General features: G+C 36.1%; 1 protein-coding gene, 1 long non-coding RNA gene and 1 other non-coding gene across 40 annotated transcripts; 2 read left to right on the top strand and 1 right to left on the bottom strand.

Moving 5' to 3' along the window:
- Positions 1-5162: 5162 nt before the first annotated feature.
- LOC113283837 lies at positions 5163-11404 on the bottom strand. Of its 38 annotated transcripts, none has more exons than XR_003327670.1 (14): positions 10897-11404; positions 10475-10531; positions 10256-10378; positions 9979-10026; positions 9300-9454; positions 9091-9184; positions 8572-8597; positions 7637-8463; positions 7442-7499; positions 7213-7322; positions 6960-7043; positions 6366-6804; positions 5547-6016; positions 5163-5378 (listed from the first exon to the last, which is right to left on the bottom strand). It is a non-coding gene; the product is annotated as an uncharacterized LOC113283837 (long non-coding RNA). The 38 variants fall into 38 exon arrangements; XR_003327672.1 differs by having other exon boundaries at positions 6366-7043; positions 7637-7741; positions 7927-8463; XR_003327673.1 differs by having other exon boundaries at positions 6366-7043; positions 7637-7741; positions 8302-8463.
- Positions 11405-14328: 2924 nt separating this feature from the next.
- Positions 14329-14400, top strand: TRNAD-GUC. Its single transcript has one exon. It is a non-coding gene; the product is annotated as a tRNA-Asp (tRNA).
- Positions 14401-16207: 1807 nt separating this feature from the next.
- LOC113280226 (cation/H(+) antiporter 15-like) lies at positions 16208-17798 on the top strand. Its single transcript, XM_026528876.1, has 2 exons — positions 16208-16648; positions 16737-17798. Exons 1-2 carry the CDS (start codon positions 16208-16210, stop codon positions 17796-17798), a joined length of 1503 nt encoding a protein of 500 aa, XP_026384661.1.
- Positions 17799-18379: the final 581 nt, after the last annotated feature.

Genomic DNA, 18379 nt, shown 5'->3' with positions numbered 1-18379 from the left:
ATATGAATGTACGATAGAGTGACAGACTAGATTTTTTGCTTTTGCACCAACTTCTATGAAGAATGTTTCCTTCTTTTTCATCGTATTCACTTTGTGATGCTCTGGTGGTTGTGGCAGTGGTTGAGATTGTGGATGCCCTACTAGAAAGTTGTTTAGTTTTCCTTGATCTATCATTCTCAAAATAATTATTTTTACATTTATGCAATCATTTGTTGTATGTCCATGAAAATGATGATAAGAACAAAACTCATGACTTCTGTGGTTTGGAGGTGGTTCCGTTCCCATGTTCCATGGTGTTGGTATATTCTTCATCAAGATTATAGCTTCCTATATCTTCTCCACACTTGCATTTAGAGGTGGCATCTTGATTTGTTCCCATACTACCTTGTGACCTCCTTGTCCTCTATTATGGTTTTGTCTTTGACCTCCATAAGTTTCTTGTGGTTGATCGAGTCTTTGAATCTTTTTATTTCCACCACGATTGTAGAAATTTCTTTCTCTTTCATACTCTTCTTGATCTCGGCTTCCCATAGCCACCAGTTTCTGTTGATTGTTACTTGTCACCTTCTCTTGTTGTACTTGCGAAGTATTCGCCACTGTGTTTATTAGCTTGGGTAATAAGCTTGCATTTGCTGTTTGTGATCTGGTGTTCGCAACTGGATATGATTCTATTTCATTTTGCCTTTCCTCTAGAGCAATGTATTCTTCTTGAAGTTCTCGCAATTCAGTCATTGTGATCGTATTCTTGACTCTGAAAATTTGAACATACAATAGGTTTGTTGCAAACATAGCATTGATAAATGATAATATAAGATATCTCTCATCTACACGGCCAGCCATTTCGCTACACATAGTTCTCCATCTTTTAGTCAGGTGTTTCAAACTTTCGCCAATCCTTTATTTTAATCCAAACACATCTTCTATACCAGGTCGCGAGGAATTATTACTTATATATGCCCCCAAGAATGTAGTCTGCAAATGATTGAAGGAGGTTATTGTGTTCTTTGGTAGACCTTCAAACCATTTTAATGCCTCTCCTGCTAAGCTGGATGCACAATATTTGCACAATACGGCATCATGATTTTCCCATTGTAACATGCACCTCACATAGGCTTTAATGTGTTGAATTGCACAAGTTGTTCCATCAAAAATGCTGGTTAATGCGGGAAAATTGCATTTCGGTGGTATTCCTCCTAATTGTACTTCCCTTGTAAATGGAGTTTTCGCAGCTTCTTCTATTGCTTCATCCAATTGTCTTCTGCCTACTTCTCCTCTACTATTTAGCATTCCTCTCATTTCTTCTAATTCTTTCAAGATCTGTTTATTTACACCTGAATCTTGATCCATTGGTCTTTTTAATTTCGCCTCTCTTCTTCTATGTTCATGTCTATCTTCTCTCGCAAAATTTTGCATTTCTTCTTCATTATCTTCATCTCGTCTTCTTCTGCGATTCTCTTCCTCATCTCTATCTTGAATTCGCATATGATGATGCGTTTCATTTTCCCCTCCATGATTTTGTTCATTTCTTATCAATTGAATTCGCTGTCTTTCAGCCATCCTCTTTACTATATCATACTCCTCATTGAGATTATCGTTATTTCGGTTTTGTGTACGCCTTCTTTCTCGATTGTCGTGATTGTTCTGGCGAATTGTCTCCTGAAGCTCTTGTTCTTCCATTTCCGCTCTCAATCTTTCACGTTCGCAGATTAAACGTGCTTGTTCAGTATAATGTCTTTCAATTTCTTCTTCAATTGTTTGTTGATTTCTTTGAGTTTCTCTCTCATATAAAATTCTTCTTCCTTCCTCTCGATTTCCTTCGCCATCTTGGTCATTTCGTCCCTGATGTTGTCCGTTCTCTTGATTTCCACCATTTTTCCTATCATCAAAAGTTTCATTTTGTGGAACGTAACGATCATCAACTCTTTCTTTATTTTCGCGATATTCTTCATTAGGATTTGATATTTCTTCTTGAATATTGTTTCCAGTATTGATTGTAAGCGAGTTTCGCCTCATTTCTCTTCTATTCGATCTTGAATATGATTTTTTAATACTTCTCGATCTTTTATTCGTTAGTCTTATATTCTCCATCCTTAATTCGTGATTTTGCCTTGTTAAATTTGCACGTTCTTCTGCTTCAGCTCTTCTTTTTTCATGTATTCTTTGTCTCAACGTTTCTAACGCTCCAATTTCCTCATCTCCATGAATTATTCTTTTATCTGCTTCTTGATTTCTCTCTTCCTGTCTATAATTTCTGTTTTGTTGCTCTTCTTCTACTTCTTCTGCCGAATTTGATTGCCAAGTGTGTATGCTCACCCTATCATAATCTGTATTCCTCCCTTGAACTAGTGTTTGTTGAATTGGTGGTTGAATTTAATTTTCTATATTACTTCTCATTCTAGTAGATTCTCCCATTTCCCTTCTTTCTCTTCCAGCAATTCTCTTGCTACTTCTAACAGTAGTCGGTTGTTCGGATGTATTTCTTCTTCTAGCCATTTCTTCAATGTTAACAATATTGCAAGAAATTATGGAAAATTCTTAATCAATCACTCTAAATTTTCACAAATCTCAATATCAATTTTCAACTTTTTCTAGAATAATCTTCAATACCTCCCTGTTTCTAGTTGCAGGAAATCCTACATTACACCCCTCATATGATTTCATTATTAATCAACTCAATTTTAGGTTTACACTCTTAATTTTATTGATCAACCTTTGAATATTCTTACAAGAAAAGATAAAGAAATCAAGAATGATCTCTGCTCTATACTTTCTCTCTCCTATTTACTTGTTTCTTACTCAAAAAAGATCTCTCCCTTTCTTTACAACTTGAACGACTATTTATAGGGAAATACATAGTGGATGACAGCTAATATGTCCTTTATTTTCGGGTATGATCTGCGACATTCTCGCAACCTCACAAATATTAATTTCGCAATCTCTCTAATTTTCGTAGGACTATCACATCTTTCTCGTGATCTTAGCTGACGTCATTTATTATATTCTCCCTGAAATTGTTCTGCGACGCTGTTATATTGTGTTGTTGATAATTTCGCTGAAATATTGTCGTTGCGAGATTCTGATCCTACATTCATATACTTCTTTACATGATGAAGTATATCATAGTGGTGACTAAGAAGCTGAAGATTAGATGTTTAGAAACAAAAAAAATTCGTGAGAGGTTGGTTTTAATTGTTTCTGGCACATCCAACTTTTAACAGTTATCAATTACTTTAACACATGTCTCACTATTGCAAATAATATACAATTAAACCGAAAGATATCCTGAGCGGATGATCATCAGCCTCCCAAGCATCCTTCAATTTTTTAAATAGTTTTTGATCGCTTTAATACGATCTCATTATTTCATGTAATATAATTAAATCATAAAACATACTCAATTAGATGAAGATTAGCCTCTTAGTGTGATGTATTTTCTTTCTCATGGTCCAAAAATCACTCCTTCACCAAGCTCCTCATTAGAATCGAGAGTGAATTAATGTTTCATATTTAATGCTCAATTCGCAGCAATTTCAATCAATCTTATTTTTCCCAATGAGTCCCAATTTGGCACACAATGAGAAATGGACGCAAATGTGCTAGACTTTATCCAACAACAATAAACATCTTTGCATCATTAGATCAAACTGATGAAGATTCAGAATAGCCACCAACACCATGCTATAATTATATACATGGCAAATACTTAGCCCAGTTACCTATGGGAAACTACCATCTAGGTCTATTCCAACCAATATCAGAATAAAAACAACGATATCGGTGGGCTGGTCCAGACCAGAACTAAATTGGATAAAGATCAGCATTGATGGTAATGCTAGGGGACACCCAGAAATGGAAGGAGCAGGTATTGTTTGCAAGGATTGGAATGCTCAAACTTTGATGGATACAAGGACGATAACCGATAGACAATGGCCCAAAGTTATCTTTGGACGTCGGAGAATCTGATGCGCTTCATAGAAACGATGGCTGAAGCTTTGTGGTATATTTCTGGAATAATTACCAAATTACACAAAGAATGTGCCAAATTTCTCGTTGTCGTATATAACACAATTACAGGACAAGGAATCATGCAACATATGGTTTGACAAACTATGCCGCAGATGGAGCCAAAGAAAGAAATTTAGCTTACATGGATCAGACCGACTTCTGATAATCTTGATTAGAAGATTTTGATCACCGATATGCACGAGTGAATTAACCCCATATTCTTGACAGTATACGTATCCAATAAGTATTTTGATCAACCATTTTACCCGCACCAAATCCGCCCACCCACCACCTTCGGCTTTGTATGCACTCAATTTTATCTTTATAGTGTCCCAATCCTGGAAAAGTTAAACATTTTGGGCCAACCAATTTGAGGCCCAAGTAAATCCAATTCTCAACTATACGAAGTTGGTTTATATTTTGTATGGCGGCTTAATCCTGAAAGTATTCAATTTTGGACAAGGTCCTGGGGTTTTTCTGCATTTGCGGTTTCATCGTTGTGTCTTTTACTTTTTTATTTCCGCAATTATAATTGTTTTTATTATAACTAGATTTTGTGCCCGTGCTACGCTCGGGCATTTTTGTTCTTTTAGCCATATCTTTTATTAGTTGTCGTGGGGTTTCGTCCCGTCCCATCACGATATATTTTTGATTAGGTGTGGCTCGGCTTCGGCTTCGCCTCGCCCCATCCCGATGCATTTGATTTGGTAAAGCTCGGCTTCGCCTCGCCCCAGTCCCGATATGATTTGGTAAAGCTCGGCTTCGCCTCGCCCAAGTCCCCATTTGATTTGGTAAACCTCGACTTCGCCTCGCCCCAGTCCCAATATGATTTGGTAAAGCTCGGCTTCGCGTCGCCCCAACCCCGATATGATTTGGTAAAGCTCGGCTTCGCCCAAGTCCCTATTTCTTGTAATCTTATTAAAGTTGCTAGAACTATGAAATTCACGTTGTGTCTTGATGAGAGTATAATCATTCTTAAGAAATTATGTGTTTTGATTAGTTAGGAGTCAACTATTCTTCATATGCACTTTCCCATTTGACAACAAAATGAACACTGGCCTCGCTAAACTACTTCTCAGATATCCTACTCATCATGTTGTTGAACTGCCGTTAAAAATATAAACAATTATAATATGAAGAAGCATATAAAAATGACATTTAAGAAAACATTGAGACGATGAAAAGCACCATCATAATGCAGTTATACTCTGTCTCTTCAACTGAGAAAGGAAGTGGTTCAATAGAGAACGTGAAATTATCCGGTAGCTTGATTGAGTGGTTTTACACTGCAAAGTTCTCTAAATGATAGTGCCATTGCAAAATCAAATGCTTTGGAAACTGGTACTGCCACCTGAATCCCCCACTTGTGTATACTGAAAATTGATAAAAAAGAATTGTAAAAGCAAATATGTTGTGGTAACTACATGAGATAAGATTATGAAGGTCCGACTCTGCTTCTCATTAGGAACAAAAGGGCACCACAATCTAGTATACTTGGAAACTACAATGTGCTTTCTAAGTTGAACAGATACATTCAGTACCTACGTATGATACATAACATGCACCGCAACAAATATGAAGGAAATTGTACGCCAAAACCAAGAAGGTGTGCTTTGTCACAAACTCTGTATACAAAAAAATAGATATAACTAAATGTCATATAACCGAAAAATAAGAAAAATAAGCTCACATTTAGAGCATGAACTAAAACATAATGTGTATACAAGAAATAAAAACAATAGATATATATTTGAGTTAGATAAAACCGATTCTCCGCTTATGTTAACCTCTTTCATCAATAATGTTTTTTAGGATTCATGAATGTTGGGTCATGAACATGTAACAGCTACACTGAGAAGGCTAGCGCCATATGTTGGTGCTGATTTATACATAGTTTCTCATAGTTCCCATTCTTGATGCTGCATAATGCTTAAGCTTTATTATAGACCTCATCGTTCCTTTGTATCTCCCTTTACTGCTGTCGGTAGGCGTCCAGAAAAATTGAATATACCTACAACATTCCAGTTCACCAAATATATATGGACAATGAAACGAATGACTGCCACATAAATTACTCTTGGAAGCTAGCCGAGCAGCAATATGAACTGGAAAAGCATTAGTTTTCCCAGCTGGAATTGGGTTAGAATTAACACGTCTAACTGGATATAAGGATTTTTTCAAGGAACCGTAGACGTACAAATGCTAACCAAGTTCATATATGAGCAGCAATTTCTCCATTTATAGAATGAAAAGAGTTCAATAACTATTCCTTTTTCTGTCCTATAAAACAGTTAATAGTGATTTACAGTTTGCATAAGTAACATGACATCATCAACCTAACCAATGTAAAATACGCATACCTTAGTTCTACCCTTAACTTGAAGGTATTGCGCAATTCTTTGGCTTCCACATCATGAGACTTAAAATTTGGAGGGCCTGATCTTGAGATTTTGTTGATTTCAGCTAGCTTGAGAACTTTCTTAAGCATTTACACAAAAATATCCTTAAATAAATTTCCAGATTTAATATACTGCCAAGTTTATTAGCTGAACGACAGAAGCTAAACATACACACAATCAATGAAGAAGAAAATTGGTAACAACTTACTATAAAGAATTGATAGTAGTTCATCTACAATATCTGGTACAGAGAGAAAATTGGGAGGCACAAGTAGTTTTTGTAGAATGTACCACTCCTAAGGAAATTATCCTTTTGCATAAAGCTTTTGTTTTTTCTTTTATCCCCGCGGGAATTCCTTTTAGGATTTCCAGAACCTTGCAGTAAAGATTGCTGCATTAACTGTTTAGGGTTCTATTAAAAGTTGCAAAAAAAAAAAAGAAAGACTATTCAAACAAATTCATTATGTACAAATTGAATGTAGTCTAAGCAAATAAGATGGAGTAAAGAATAAAAACTATTGAAGAGATGCTTTAGACAGTATATAAGCACAAAACCTATATTTTCTGCCTTGTAGACTTGTTGTCCATGTTTTCAGGGATCTTGTGTAGTGGAATATGCCAAGGTCCTTCGTTCATCACCTATGAGCACATAAACAATAATACTTGGCTTAACCAAACATTTTCCATAGACATGCTATGGTACATAAGGGTGCTTTTGACAGGGAAAAAACTAATGAACAAAAAGGAAAATAGGAAGAAACCGTGAAGCATATGATCACTTGACTTGCAAAATCAGAATGTAGTTTACCTGTACGTCCTTCTCCTACGCTCGACGTGTTAGCTCTTCTTGTGTCAAAAGCTCAGCAAATTGAGCGGTGTCATTAGCATCATAAATTGATCCAGACCTCATTCCATCACCTATTGATAAATCCACCTCAATATTGATTACGGATGTCGAGGATATCATCTCAGTGCTCATAAGAGAAATTCTCCCTGTAATAAGCCAAGCACCATTTTGGTGTGACGAAAAATCGTACCTGATGAAAAAAAAAGTTGCTTAATCTATGCGCCTCACTTCTTTGTACTGTTTATAGACTTAGAGAATCAAAGAGACACAAACAAAAGGGTTAGGGTTCGGTTCGCAAACAGAAAAATCCAAAATAAAACGAAATAAAAACAACTATAACAAAACAAATAACAAACAACTAAATCTTCTTCATCCATCATCTTACCTTGAATACCTGTAATCCCTAAGAATGCATAGCGCCACAAAGTTCATCCTTCAAGCTTGATAAAGTCTAACTAATTTCTACTTGATCCAGTTTTGTTCATCTCAACTGCACATGGAACATAAATTAGGGTTTACGTAAAGGGTTACTGTGATTGTAGAACATAAATTAGGATTTACGTAATTACTGTTCCAAAATCTATAAAAGAACCCACTACCAACAATCAAAAAAATTAAAAAATAAAGGATAACAACGATGAATTAAACATAGAGAAGTAGAACAGGGAGAGGTACATAATGGAAAGCCTTAAGCTTTTGTTGATAAGGTAACCGAGGATCATTACAACATGAATTCTGACCAAGTAATAACAGGCTAGGTTCACATAAGCTATGACACTTTGCCATCCAACACCAACAACAACCCCTGTAAGTGAGTTTTAATGTATCGAATCAATAAAAAGTGAGTTTCAAAGTATTGGATCATAGTATCTGGACAGAGCCGGGGCCTATGGCACACACTAGAATCCATTTCCCCATTGCTGTAATTTCTCTGGTATCAACACCAACAATAGCTCTGCAACTACCCATTGCCCCATTGAATGTATAAGTAATTTTTGAAATCGAAATTCAATTGAAATTGACAGGGAAAAAATAGAGAAATATTTGAACCTGGAATATTTTTTCTCGATTGATTTCTTCATCTGGTTTCAAATCGATCTCAACCAAACTCTCATCATCATCCAAGAACTCTCAAACCCCCATATCCGATTAACCCACTCTCATTCTTACCGATTTAGACTCATTCTCAGTTGCTCTTCCCAAAACCAAACCCTAGATTACAATAGAAATCCTTAGATTAAACCCTAATAAAATCATCAAAATCTTGAGCTACAGTATCAAGATCAAAGAAAAGAGGATAGGAAAAAATCAAATTCATACCTGGTTAAGAGTTATCGTTTGTGTACCTGTTGAGATCGAAAGAGATCAGGGCTGAATTCAATTTACATGTTGATTCGAAATAGAACCCAATCCTCCTCGAAACAACTACTTGAGATTGACGCAAGGTTAGAGATTAGGGCTAGGTTGTTGAAATCAAAAGATTTACCCAAGTTTAAAGATTCAGTGAAGGAGACGAAAATTTTTTTCGAAATCAAAAGACAGAGTTGAGGAAACGAAGAGTTATGTTTTTTGTTTTTTCTTAGGGTTTGGAATGTGTTTTTTTGGTTTTATGTTTTGTGGGACCAACAAATATCACCTTGCTGGTCATCCCCACCACCCATACGCTTTTTTTTTATTTGTGTTTCATTCTCATATCCTACAAAAGATAAAGTCTCCAGTAGAATAAAAACTCGAATTAAGAAGTATAAAAGCTTACCCGACATTAGTTTCAATCTCTCACAACAATTCAAAATACTTATGATCAACAATAACACAACTATTCAAAGAAAAAATACTTACCCGACTGGTGATGAAGAGACACCGCTTTGCATCCTAAAGCACAGGAGACTCATTCCTTGTATTGTACCCAGGATTAGATGTCCATGCAACCGTACTGAAAATTCAGAATCACGTTATATTAGTTTTTTTAGATATGATTATCAGCAAGGAATGCTAACAGAAAAAATAGTTAAAAAGATCTTGCAAAATTTAATTCCTTTAGTGTTTACATTCTTTTCGTTGAAACAGAAGCTCCAAATCTTCACAAACGTTGAAGCACAACAACGAACCAAGAACAGCCAGAACAGTCCCAGATTTGTGGTTATTAACTGCCATCTTCATCCCCTCAACATTGAACCCATTTGGTGTATATGAAATAGACAGACTGAAATCAGATAATGGAACCCCAGTTTCACATACATTGTCATGGATTTAGAGCTAATAACTATAATTAAGCCAAATTTATAATATTGAACAACCAACTGACAAAAGAAACTAAACATCTGTGAAATAGAAAGAACAAAAGCATTACCATTATCAACCCTAACTTTCAAAATCAAATCGCTCTGAATTTACAAAAATCATCCGTAACTTATATCAACCATTAATTAATTACTACAATATATATTCGGAAATCAAAAATTAAAACAATCATAGGTTCACATGACACAAACATGGCATTCAACATGAGGAAATCAAAAATTAAAACAAAACCTTTGCAGGAGAAGTGTAAAGGAAAGGTATTAGGAAAGAATCTATACAGGATAAACTGACCAAAGGGTTCACATCAAAGGCACAAAACACGCACAATTGCAATCTAGAATGTTCACAATAAGGGTCCTATGGACAGTAAATTCAATAAAAATTACAAAAAAATTAAAATAATGAAGCAAGAGATTTTCAACGTACCACCGATATTGAAGAGAACCCCTCCAGTTTGCAGGTAAACGACCTTTTCTATATAAGAATTAGAAGTAGAATTAAAGTCCATATATATACAATTATGCAAACAGATAACATTGTTCAAACTATAAAGAACTACAACTGTTTGATTTCACATCATCATTTCAGTTCTGAAAGTGCCATTAATTCCAATTGTTTAGCAGCCAGCTTGCAAGGGACAAATCTAATATACCCATGCACTTACTGGAACAATAAGATAAATTGATTCATCTGGGATTCTTACCATCAATCTCCAGCGTATTACCAACCGAATTTTCTACACCTTAGTTTTAAGCATCAAGCCCGTTGGTGCTTTTGAATCCTTGGTCATAAGCTGAAATGATTTGCACTCCTTGCTCCTTAGGACCTAAAAAATCAAAAAACAACAAACTCTATATTTAGTATCAGTGACAAACAAATGGAGTCTATGTAAAACTCATGGTTCTACGACAGAATTAATTACCTCATGGTTCTACGACAAATCAAATCAGAACACCCATTCTTAAGACTCCCATCACCTCTAAAATCAAAACAAAAATAAATCATTAGCAAATAAATCAAAGAAACTGGTATGGGTGACGCGAATCACTAAACACCGATCTTACTTAATCAAGCAATTAAAACACCAGCAGAATCCTACTTGAAAACAACTACAACATGTATAAAAAAATTGAAGCAAAGTAATTTAATTCATTATTTCTCCCAGATAATAAATCAAAAAGCAAAAAATTAACAGCAATCATAGATTCAATCGTACAGTAATTACAGCAAGAGAAGTAACACTAATGGGAGAAAACCAAAACCCTAACCCTAGATTTTTTTATACCTGTTTTTGTAGATCGATTTGAAATCAGAAATTGAAGGAAGAGATTCTTTTTTTATTACCTTGATCAAAAATTGTTGATGAAGATCGGGGAAGGAATTTCAGGGCTGGGAATGAATCAGATCGATTTTTGTTTTTTGTTTAGCTTCCCCTGTTAACTGAGAAGGCGCTTCCCCTAAATCACGTTAGAACTGATAATCCTTCACCTACAAAATCAAAACACATCTAAATCAAACCTTCTAATATGATTTCAAGGTAAAAAAGAGAAGAAAAAAAATCAACAGAAAATCATGGGAGAACGGAGAATCAAAACAGAGGGGGAGAGGTGGAAGTGAAAATGACATAATCACACAATTAGAGTGATTATTACAAAAACCCTAGACTGTAATCAGAAAAATTAACTGCAGTAGTCTTCCTTCTCAAAAAGAACTTGAAAAATAAGGAGCGGAGAAGAAAAGAGACGCGATGGAGAAAGATTTTTTTTTTTTTTTTTTGCGGTGGATAGGGGAGAATAGAGGAGAAGAAGGAAGAAGACTGAAGAAGAATTTCTCTCGATTTTTTTTCTCTCGATTTTTTTTCGTTTTCTTTTTTCAGGATAAATAAAGAAATTTCTTTATTTTGGGAAGAAAAACCTTGTTTTTCTCTTCTTTGAGAAAAAAAATGAAATGTTGCAATTCTGTGAGAAGGTGACGGTCACCGTTCAACGTGGAGCCTAAGGAGCTTAGGATTTTAAAGGAGTTAGATTAGATGTAAAATACGCAAACGTTAATTCCTAATTATAATTGTTTTTATTAATTAGAAGTAAAGTACACAAACGTTAATTCTTATTTACTTGATAGCAATACTATTGTGTATGGTTAAGTCCGAACCTATTATCAAGTAAACATACTTCGTTGTTATATTGTCTCGATCTTGTATATATAGTCAATCACACAAGTTATCTTGCTGTCGTATTATCTCGATCTCTTATCCATAGACGATCACACGAAGTGTGAACCGATTAGTTGTATTGTCTCGACTTATTCCATAAACAATCACTTTGGGAGAAATCCGCCCACCGACCACCTTCGGCTTTGTATGCACTCAATTTTATCTTTATAGTGGCCCAAGCCTGGAAAAGTTAAACATTTTGGGCCTAACAATTTGAGGCCCAACGAAATCCAATTTCAAGTTCATCGATCATATTCCATTTCAACGTATTCTCTGGTTCCTCATCTTCGTCTTCATCATGCCATCCATCTGTAGGCATATAATCGAAAGGTTTTTCAGGACCACCATTGGCTCTAAGACGTTCAACCAAATCTTTCATAAGATCCGTTTCCAGCATGTCCAGCAATCTTTTGTTTTCTCGTTTGCAGAGTCATTACTATCTCCCTTGTTTTCGGACCAAGCATCTTGATTTTAGGTCTTCTTCTACAACAACCGACAAAGAGAACATTTTATGGAGTTATAGGGATTCATTTAGAGAATGAACTGTGTTAAGGGCTTAAAGCCCGGATAATACGCTCCATACATGGCACGATCACTCACACCCCTTTAGGCCCGCTTGATCAAATAGTTGCCTTACACCATCTTCTCTCCTTTTCCTTTATTTATACGGTTGTGGACATCTTGCCTTTACGGGCCAAGAACTTTGTATCTCTGAAAGATGTCGCAGGAGGATTGTCCCTAGAAAGGAAGGCCAGTTGAACGCATCACGTATATGTATATATGTTTCCCCAAAATTCCAACTCTCTTGTTTTTCTTTCGTCAAAACATGAAGTTTCTACTGGTGATTCTCTCCTTGTGAATTTTACTTGTACTAGGTGTTGGATTATTTTCTTTGTTCAGCAACATTACAACAGGTTCATCTCTCTCTACTTCAACGAATGATACTTTGGTTAGCAACATTACAGGAGGTTCGTCTATTTCCTCTAATGATGCTAGTCCTTATTGGCTTTCTCCCTCGGGTAATATTGCTTTTGGTTTCTACCAGTTACCGTGTACACGTTCCTCGTGCAATTGTAGTGACCGATACGTTGTTGGTACATGGTTTGTTAAATCACACCAACAAACTCTAATTTGGACCGCTAACCGTAACGATTTTCTACTGCACAAGACATCTTCAATTATCTTCACTGACCATGGAAAGTTAGTACTACGTATAATATCAGATAATAAAGATTATCTCTTGTTACCCGATGTACCTGATCCAGCTGCATATGCAAAGATCCATGATGATGGCAACTTTGTATTATATGGTTCGGAATCTCAAGTTGTTTGGGAAAATTTTGACCATCCGACAGGTACAATTCTGGGAGGTCAAAAGTTAAAAGCTGGAGTTGATCTAATCTCTGGTAAAGTGGTAATCACAGGTTATCAGTTAGACAGACGGACGGTTTAGTTGCTATATACAATATGGATTCTCTTCATCGGGGATATCGAACTGAAGAGATTTTGAAGGTAGTGTCAGATGAGATTGCGGGTTCAGTAAGTAGTCCACTAACATTGAACTTGGACACTACTGGTAACTTATACATTGTTGATTCTCATGATGTAGTACTAAAATATCTTTATCGAAACAAGAATCAACAAGAAGAAGAAGGAAGTATTCTAGGGGATGAGGAGGAGGTTCATATGTATAGAGCTACACTGGGTTCATGAGGGAGTTTTAATCTGTACAAGGAAGAGGAATTGATTGGATTTGAGGGAGCTGCTTCTTCAACGGTTTGTGGGGTTATGCAGAGTAGTTGAATTTGTTGTGTAGTTTTCTCTTTGTTTTACTTTTTGAAGAATATTTTCCTTTTCATCTTTGTAATATTGGTGCATAATGCTTACTATTTTTCCTAGCCTCTCCCAATTGATTAAGTTACAATAGGACCCAACCCAGTGTTTATCTCTCGCCATATCTGACACTGTGTGTATGAATTTTCAAACCTGAGCACTTCCATGTCATCCCTCTACTAACTTCGCTTATTTCCGTGCAATTTCTTTTGACAGAAAACATTTCTAGCTTCGACACATCATTCTTTAAGTTTATTACAGTAAATTTTCTCCTGGCGTTCATTTCGTTTTCTTTGTTTTATGGATAGCATCACTCAATGCCGCCACTCACAGATGCCATGAAGAGGAAATAACGGCTCTCTTAAACTTTAAGTCATCTTTAGTACAAATATGACTCGACTTAAGGTATTGAATTTGTCCCGTAATAACCTCACAGGAGTTGCTATCCTATCTTGCATCTCCAAGCTTGAAAATCTCGTTTACTTAAATTTGTCTAACAACAAACTTGGACAGTCCTCTGCCTTTTCCACTATCTAGTTATAGCTACATAGCTCTAAATGACAATCAACTTTCAGGTTCAATATGTTGAGAACAAGTACCAGCTTCTATTGATCTCTCTCAGTTGGACATCAAAGGCACCATGCGGCAGTTTGAGCAACTGAATAAGTATGTAGTTGAGAAATTTTTATTTTTTCTAATAAAATTATTTCCATTTAAATAAGGACAACTTGGTCGTTGTAGTATAGTGGTAAGTATTCCCGCCTGTCACGCGGGTGACCCGGGTTCGATCCCCGGCAACGGCGTCTTTTTTTTTTTTTTGGTTGTTTTGCTCTGAATTTTGCAACTGCGTGGTTGGAGAGGGCAAGGAAAAGATAATTTTTCAAGATTCTCTTTTAGAGAATTCATGTACGTCTTCGCATTCTTCTATAGTTTTACCACCATATATATGGACTGATATTTCCTGAAGCTGTACCTAATAAACATGAAATGAACTTACAAGATGAGGTGAATCAAGTTTTGGCAACTAAGACTAGTTTTTTAAGGGATTTTTTACACGAAGGAACAAAGTGACCACTGAAATAAAAGTGCACGCCAGTGAACAGTTCTGGTTCCTGCAGAAAAGATATCAACATCCATGATTATTGAGTCCAACTTCATAAGGCTCTTCATGGACAAGATCCACTGCTTTAATCCTGCATAGCAATGCAAATTGCATTCAGACAACATAATAAAGTGGCGTATGTTGCATATGAAACCAGTTCAATCTAAATCAAGATTCATTGTTAAACTGATGATATGCAAATGCAAGAATAAGAATGTAACTATGGGAACTTACAATCCATTTTGAGAACCCATTTCCAATCTAAGATGGCCTTGAGCACCAGATATATTAGCTTTAGAGGTTGCATAACGTACTGTTGCAATGGTCAAAGCTACAAACTAGTGTAGTGACTAGGTTACTATATATGGTGAGATTAATTCACTTCCCCGCAAATTATTCTTGTCCTAGCAATAAATCCATTCCAACATTTTCCACAGAAACCAGTCTAGTACTTTTTCTCTGAAAACTCAATTTTTCTTTTGTACTTATTTTTGTCTAATTCAACCATGAAAAGAAGTTCAGTGAGAGCGCATGGTAAACTTTGATGAGTCTGGGTGGCACAAGGTCAGGGAGTAGTTTTTTTTTTTTTGATCAGATCAGGGAGTAGTTACCATACGTTATACTAGTGATCGGTGCCGAGCAACGGAGAAGATATATATAAATCAAACCAGGTTGAAGGTTAAGAAAACAGGATGAGTGATAAACCAGGTTTCAACTGCCTGCCAGTTAAAGGAATTTTTGAGCATGGTTCCTTTCCTGTACTAACGGTGCATATCGGTCTTTGTATATTATTAATCGGAACCTTCCACGTTTTCCTTGGTCAATTAAACCAGATAAAATTTGTTTCATCAGTCTTTGTAAGGTTTCCTTGTTCCTCTCGTTCATTCACTAGATTTTAAGATTACATAACTTCAACAGTATTTAAAAACAACTGTAACGTATATGTCTTTTGCATGTTTCAGGCCGGTATTGTCTTAGGCCCGGCGTTGCTGGGAGGTACGGAAACATTTCAATACATATTTCGTGATTCAGGAGGAATGGCCTTAATGTCAGTCATCGAAAGGATTGGGGGTGTTTTTCTTGCATTCCTTATTGGAGTAATGACAGACATGGATATGATTATGAAAGCACGTAGATCAACCATCGTCATAGGTTTTTGCACGTTCCTCATCCCTTTAATTTTTAATAGCATTGTTGAAAGCGTGGTACGAAAAAACTTAAACCTGGAAAAGGATATGAATGCGTCTCTCTTATACGTTAGATTGTTAGTGTCTCACTCCTCCTTTTATGATACTGCTTGTGCCGTTGCTGACCTAAACCTCCTCAACTCGGAGATTGGTCGTCTAGGCCTGGCCATTTAGATAATCACTGGATTGAGCAGTTGGTTGTATAAGTATGTACTAGAATTCTATATAGAAGCCACTATTTTGAAGACCGATGTGATGCTATTAGCATGGATAAGTAAAATTTTCTTAGTGACTTTCATCATGTTCATTTTACACCCAATAATGTCATGGATGAATAGAACTACTCCGGAAGGAAAAACACTTAATGAAGGTTATGTTTCCTCGATCATTATCAGTGTTTTAGGAGTTTCATTTTACTGTCAGTCCATTGGTATAGACCCTTCGGTTGGACTAACGGTACCTGTTGGGTCACCTATAGCAACAGCTGTTCAAAAAAAGTTAGAGTGCTTTGTTACCTTTGTGCTCGTAACACCAGTTTACATAATAGGAGGCTATCATGTACGCTCATTCGAATTCATTTGGAAAGATTTTGTAGTTGTGGAGATAATGATGTTCCTTGCATACTTCGCAAAGATTGGTTTTGTAATGTTGTCTTCCCTCTACATGCTGATGCCTATTCTGGACTCCTTCTGTCTCGGTCTCCTCTTAACATGTGATGGCATAATCAATATGTGGTATGCAATGGCAATGTATGAAGCTGAGGTTAGTTACATGGTACTTATCTCTGATCGATATATACGAATATATTCCATCAGTGCACACTAATATTAAACTGTTGATTGATATGCAGCTGATGGGCCAACAGACTTACACCATAATATTCTTCACAAATCTTTTGATAACCATGGTTATCACACCGACGGTAAAATATTTATATAATCCTTCAGGGAAGTACGCGGGCTACAAGAGACTATCTATCCTAAATTCTGCTGTCAACACTGAGCTGCGCATATTAGCTTGTGTTTACAATCAAGAAAATGTTCCCAGTTTTTTCAATTTCTTTGAAGCCACTAATCCGGTTACAAAAGATAGCGTTGTATGTATCTATGTTTTGCACCTCGTTGAACTAGTCGGTCGTGCGACTTCCATTCTCGTGGAACACAAACAGCATAAAAAGACACGGGCTCGCACCAGCAATTCGTCAGATAAAATTATCAATGCCTTCAACCAGTTTGAACAACAGAATCAAGGCTTCACAATCGGGTCATGTTTCACAGCCATATCACCGTTCTCAAGCATGCACAACGACGTATCTCAAATAGCATTGGACAAGAGGACCAATCTTGTGATTATCCCTTTCGGTGAGTTAGACAAACACCCTTATCGAGTAGTCAACCAAAGTATTTTAGATAAGGCACCTTGCTCGGTGGGGATTCTCTTTGACCACAAGAATATCTCGGTTGCTCCTATTGATGTTTCTGTAAGCTTTCATGATGTTGCCGTGATTTTCATTGGAGGCCCTGACGACCGGGAGGCATTAGCATATAGTATGAGAATGTTGGATAATCCCAATTTAAATCTCTCAATTTTCCGATTCACGCATATAAAATCAAATAGAAAAACAAAAAAAGATGGTGAATTGATAAGCGACTTGTGGGATAAAATTATGAATACTAACAACATTTTGTACAAAGAAGAAGAAGTAACAGATTGTGCAGATACAACAAGTAAAATCAAATGCCTGGAAGACTCTTACGACTTCATAATTGTCGGGAGACGACATGATAGTAACTCACCAATTGTGCGTGGACTTGATGAATGGTGTGTCTTCAAAGAACTTGGTGTTATTGGAGATATTTTCGCTACTTCTACTTTTGAGGGTAATTTTTCATTTTTGGTATTGCAACAGTAGGTTTTTAGAGTGGAAATTTCTTTTGTTAACACAAGTACCAACCGAAGAAGCAGAATGTTTTTGCAGCTTTGAATATTATGATGTACATCGATGTAAATGCATGGTTTCAGGTATGTAAAATACAACACGAGTTTCAAATTTGGTCATTCTTTTTTCTGGTTTTGTAAATTTCTTCTTCAAAGATGAAATTATCAATTTAAACCCTAGATTTCTCTCCATGCTTAATCCAACCGATAGCTATAAAAATATTCTGCACTTGAACAATGACTATCACTTCAAACTTAACATCATACTACAAAATTGAGCGTGGTGTGGATTCACTCTTATAATGTTATCTAAGTTTTCTAGTTTCAAAGATAAACACTTGATTCACTTTTTCTTCTTTGGCTAATGAGTGCCTTCCTTTCTTGTCAATGTAGGATGAAGATTGAAGATCTAAGATTTAATATGTTTCTTAGTTGTGATAGATCACATATCTTTATTGGACCTGAAAAAGCGGGGTACAACAACCACACCCAATATTTCAATTAGCAATTTGTATGGACTAACTCCAATATACTTTCAAGAGAATCAACTAGACT

Source organism: Papaver somniferum, chromosome 5 (assembly GCF_003573695.1).
Source record: "Papaver somniferum cultivar HN1 chromosome 5, ASM357369v1, whole genome shotgun sequence".
Lineage (NCBI taxonomy): Eukaryota > Viridiplantae > Streptophyta > Magnoliopsida > Ranunculales > Papaveraceae > Papaver > Papaver somniferum.
Note: the sequence above shows the minus strand (reverse complement) of the source record. Positions and strands in the feature narration are given on the sequence as shown.

Coding starts and splice junctions, on each gene's coding strand:
- LOC113280226 (XM_026528876.1), top strand. CDS start 16,208: ATGTCATGGATGAATAGAACTACTCCGGAAGGAAAAACACTTAATGAA. Junction 16,649..16,736: donor TGGCAATGTATGAAGCTGAG/GTTAGTTACATG, acceptor ATTGATATGCAG/CTGATGGGCCAACAGACTTA.